The sequence below is a fragment of the Manis pentadactyla genome, chromosome 13 (genome assembly GCF_030020395.1).
Source record: "Manis pentadactyla isolate mManPen7 chromosome 13, mManPen7.hap1, whole genome shotgun sequence".
NCBI lineage: Eukaryota > Metazoa > Chordata > Mammalia > Pholidota > Manidae > Manis > Manis pentadactyla.
Window position 1 is genome coordinate 10,055,440 of NC_080031.1, and position 4,691 is coordinate 10,060,130.

General features: G+C 41.3%; 1 protein-coding gene across 1 annotated transcript; it reads left to right on the forward strand.

The window, feature by feature from the left end:
* Positions 1 to 732: 732 nt before the first annotated feature.
* Positions 733 to 1,671, forward strand: LOC118934568 (olfactory receptor 958-like). The gene has a single exon (XM_036930174.2). It carries the CDS (start codon positions 733 to 735, stop codon positions 1,669 to 1,671), a length of 939 nt encoding a protein of 312 aa, XP_036786069.2.
* The last annotated feature ends 3,020 nt before the right edge of the window (positions 1,672 to 4,691 follow it).

The window sequence follows — 4,691 nt, forward strand, 5'->3', positions numbered from 1 at the left end:
TTAGGGAGGAACTCAACATAACTTGGTAAGGATGCTTATGAAGAAATCCAAATGTAAAAGCAAACATCTCTCTCTCTAAAAATATCTTATTATACTGTATCCACATTCTTCTTGTGACGATGGGTGATGATAAAATGCTTATGTGAAGAGATGAAGTGGGGCCTATGAATTGTTGTTAGGCTACTATTCAACTTCTGACAATACATCTGGTGGATCTTCTACTTGTGGACTGTGACTGATCAAGAATAACTGAAATTGCAGAAAGAAAAAGTGAAGATAAGAGGGGGCTGCTGTGCCTATCTTGCAGGATTCAATTAAGGCTTAACTAAAACATGGCTATGAAAATTCTATGTAAACTATAAATGTGCCTAATCTTTTCCCTCTTTTCTATTCTCTTTTCATTGTCCTCTCACGGACTTTTCCTTTCTTTCCAGTTCTCATTACTTCTATTCCCTTTGTAATTTGATTTTTTCTATTAGATAATAGAAAAATAATATCTGTGCATAAACTAGTCAAGTTGCCTGAACTCAGTCTTCACCTGAGACTGCACCTCCCTCTGGGGTGCACGCTGCTCCTGCAGTCTGAGCCACAATAAACACTGTACTTTCGCTGGTACAGTGCATGATTTTCTTGTTTTTTGTCAATATATTGGTAGCAAGCAGTGGAATTTCATGCCTTGATTAATTAACTTGTTCTCATTTTTCCTCCTTTCCAGGATACAATCTAACTTCCATGGCGATAAAGAACCAGACTTTGGTTACAGAGTTCATCCTGTTGGGCATCCCCCACACAGAGGGATGGGAAACTGTGCTCTTTGCTGTGTTCTTGATCTTCTACCTCTGCACTCTACTAGGAAACCTGCTCATCCTTGTCGCTGTGGTGTCTGATTCTCACCTCCACACTCCTATGTATTTCTTTCTTGGTAACCTCTCTGTGCTGGACATCAGTTTCTCTTCTGTGAGCACCCCAAAGATGTTGGCTAACCTGCTGGTGAGGAACCAAGTCATCTCCATGGGTGGTTGCATGTGTCAGGTCTTTTTCTACCACTTCCTAGGCAGCACTGAGTGCTTGCTCTACACGGTGATGGCATATGACCGATTTGCTGCCATCTGTCACCCATTGCGCTATACCATCATCATGAACCACCGGGTGTGTGCCCTGCTGGCTGCTGGCACCTGGTTTACCAGCTCTTTTCATGCCACGATTCTAACTACGCTGACTTTCCAACTGCCATACTGTGGGTCTAACAAAGTAGACTATTTCTTTTGTGACATCTTTCCTGTAGTCAAACTGGCCTGTGGGAATACCGTCATCATTGAGACAGTGAGCTTCACCAACATTGGCCTTGTGCCCATGACATGTTTCCTGCTCATCCTTGTTTCCTACGTCCGTATTGTCCTTGCAGTCATAAAGATGCAGTCTGCAGAAGGGAGGCGCAAGGCAGCCTCTACCTGTGCCTCCCACCTCTCAGTGGTCACACTGTTCTTTGGGCCCTGTGCCCTCATCTATACCCAGCCCTCTTTGAGTGAGGTGCTAGTAACTCCAGTACAAATCTTTGGCAATGTTGTCACCCCCATGCTGAACCCCACCATCTACACTCTGAGAAACAAAGATGTCAAGGGAGCCTTGAAGAACCTGGCCGGGGGACAGATTTTCTCAGAAGGTTTCTAGTTCTCCTGGGGGTAAAGCTGATGCTTTTCTTCCCGTTTTTGCATTAAATTAATTTTTAAAAACATATCTATCACAGTTATAAGGGTCTTCCTTTTTTAAATGCAGTTGCAAAAGGATTCCTATTATTCCAATCCTGTGACATCTTCTCCTTCTAATAAAAGACCAGGCATCAGCAAACATTCTTCAATAAAGGAAAAGACAGTAAATCTTTTAGGATTTGAACCATACAATCTCCATGGCAAATGCTAAACTCTGTTACAGTAGTGTGAAAACAGCCACAGAAAAATACAGAAGTAAATGGGTGAGGCTTGGTGCAAACAACTTAATTTACATAAAAGCAGGCAGTAGTCGGGATATCCCCCATAGTTTGGTAAACCCTGTCATAGAGTTTAGCTGAATTCAAAAACACTTTTTTCAAGGCTATTTTGATAATGGTTTAAGAGAGGATGCCGATGTAGGCTAGTTCACACCAGTGCACACATTGACTTATTGATCGAAGGTGTGCACTGACCGGCTGTATGTTAGGACACAGTGAGCACAACGTTCAGGATGACTCTGCAGCCCAAGCACACCAGTGACAACTGCTCATTGCATGAGGTCTGCTGGAGTCCAGCTCCAGCTAACGGGTGGGATGCCCAAAGGCACAGGACAGAGTCGGCGAAACGGTGAGGGGAAATAAGGAGTCAGACCCGGAGTCAAGCTGGAATCATCTCTTAGTCACAGCTCCTAGTGAGTGTGCCAATAGTGGTTTTATTTATATGATTATTTCTAGACATTCACTCTTTGATCAATAATGTTACAATGTTTATTTATCCTTTGATCAGTGATGATACGATCTTTTTTCCTTTCTGTTTCTTTCTTATTCTGGGTGACCACCCTCATTTACAGACTGCTGGTCTTTCTATTTCCTTACACATGCAATTCTTAATATAATTATTTTTAAACACTGTCTCATTTTTATGCAAATCATGTTCACCAGAATACATGATGGCGTGCAATGGGGAAAGAACAGGTGCAAGAGTTCAATCAAAGTTCACTTACTATAATAATTCACATTACAATTTTCATCTTCTAAAGGCCTTATAACTACACTTAATTTTTCTATACCATTTATTCCATATTTCTATCCACACTTTACATGCTTGGCTTGTCCAAAGACACCAAGGTTTCTTTCCTCTTTTAATTCTTTCCCATAATGAAACAAAACTAAATCAAACCATCTTATAATCAATCCAATACCACAAATTCATATCTTCATCATATACTCCTTCATAGGGTGCTGTGGGAAACAAAGTAAACTTCTCTATATTGCTCATGAATTTTCTTCCTCTAGGGAAATACCAAAATCTTCCTCCTATAAAAGAAGCAGGGCCATGTGGTCCTGCTACAGTGGGAACAGCTCTATTTATATTACCTAGGCCTTTATTAGCCTCTTGCATCAGGGGGCTTTTCCAAGGGCCTGGATCCATGATTTCCTTATGCTGAATTTTCTTTAAGAATTCCTCATTACTCACATTAGTGCTATTACAAAAAGGGGGGCATAATTTTTTAGGCTTTTTTGTAATTATTAACCTTTTACTTTTGTTCTTTCTGCATCTCATTTTCTCTCTATGTTCCATTATGTTTCTCGGAATTATTATTCTGCAAACCTGCTGGGAAATCAGTGTCCCCATCGGTTCTGGTTAACTTATCAAAGAAAGATTGAGCCCTGGGTATGAATACAGGTAAGAAAAAACCCAGTACTATTACAGCTATTAAAAGCTATGAAGGCAGGTAATAGAGGGAGCCAGCTGCCAGGACCCCTGCTTTGCGGGGCCCTCCTTGGGCCCGGACTTTGTCCAACAGCCTGAGTAGCATGGCTCCCACCAGAGGTCCATCTGGAAAAGATCCATGCCAATGCCCAGAAATGTACCGATTCCTCTGGTTCTTGTAACAGAGATGCCTTTGTAGCCAATTTTCTTGGGCATGAAGGTTAGTGGTCATTATTCTTGTTCCATGAAAACAATCTCCACTCACCTCAAAAGTTTCTGAGCTGCCCCATCAGTATTGAATCTCTCCATTGGCTTTCCACCCATAAAGCACCCAGGGAACTTGGGTAGGCACCTTGGAATATTCTTTTGACAACAGTATCAAACTCAACCACAAGATATGATTATTTAATCAGTTTAGCAGTGTACTAGACAGGAATCTCCTCCTGCTGCCTTTAGTCTGACTGCTCAGTACTAAAGGATACTATGTGGAGTGTGTGTGTGTGTGTGTGTGTGTGAGTTATTGTGGCTCATGCAGTTTTGGGAACAGGCCTCTGAGAATGCCGGGAGGGCAAAATATTAGTGCCATAAGTCATGGAGTTTTTGACTCCCCTATGCTTCACAGATACGCAAACTCTGGCAGCTAGTGGTGGTAGTTCTCCATGTACCCTACACATTTCAGTCCTACTCCAGACCTTCTGGGAACCATCTAGTCCTTATTAACCAACTGGGCTAACAGGCTATTAGGGTGAGCTTGGCTTCTAGAGTTGGTCTTGGTCTGATAAGATGGATAGATGAGAGATAGAGGTATAGTTATATACATATATCAATATATAGCCTTCTTTCTAGCTGTATTGGGCTAACTTCTCTCCTGTTTACCCATAAAATCACACCCAAGAAAATGCCATGATTTCAAGGGCCCAGAACATTCAAAGGGCTAGAATATTAGAGCTCCTCTTTCACCATTCTGTATTCTCTGGAAGAATGTAAGATACACATTCATTCCAAAGGACAAGAGGCAGAAGTTATAGAACACTCTGGCATAATCACACAACTACTGATTTTGATCTTTTCTGGAGAAGTAGTCAATAATCATGGCTGTTGTGGTCTTAGGTAGATGATTGTGTAACTGTTACCCTGTAACTGTTACCCTTAAATCAATACTACTTTTCTTTATTGATGCTTAAGCATATTCCTTTATACTTTTGTAATTATCCAACAGACAATTGGAAAAGGTTGACATGTGTGAAACCTTGTTATCTGGTCTATGGA

What these genes read in the sequence shown, in the direction of transcription:
- LOC118934568 (XM_036930174.2), top strand. Translation starts at nt 733, where the DNA reads ATGGCGATAAAGAACCAGACTTTGGTTACAGAGTTCATCCTGTTGGGC.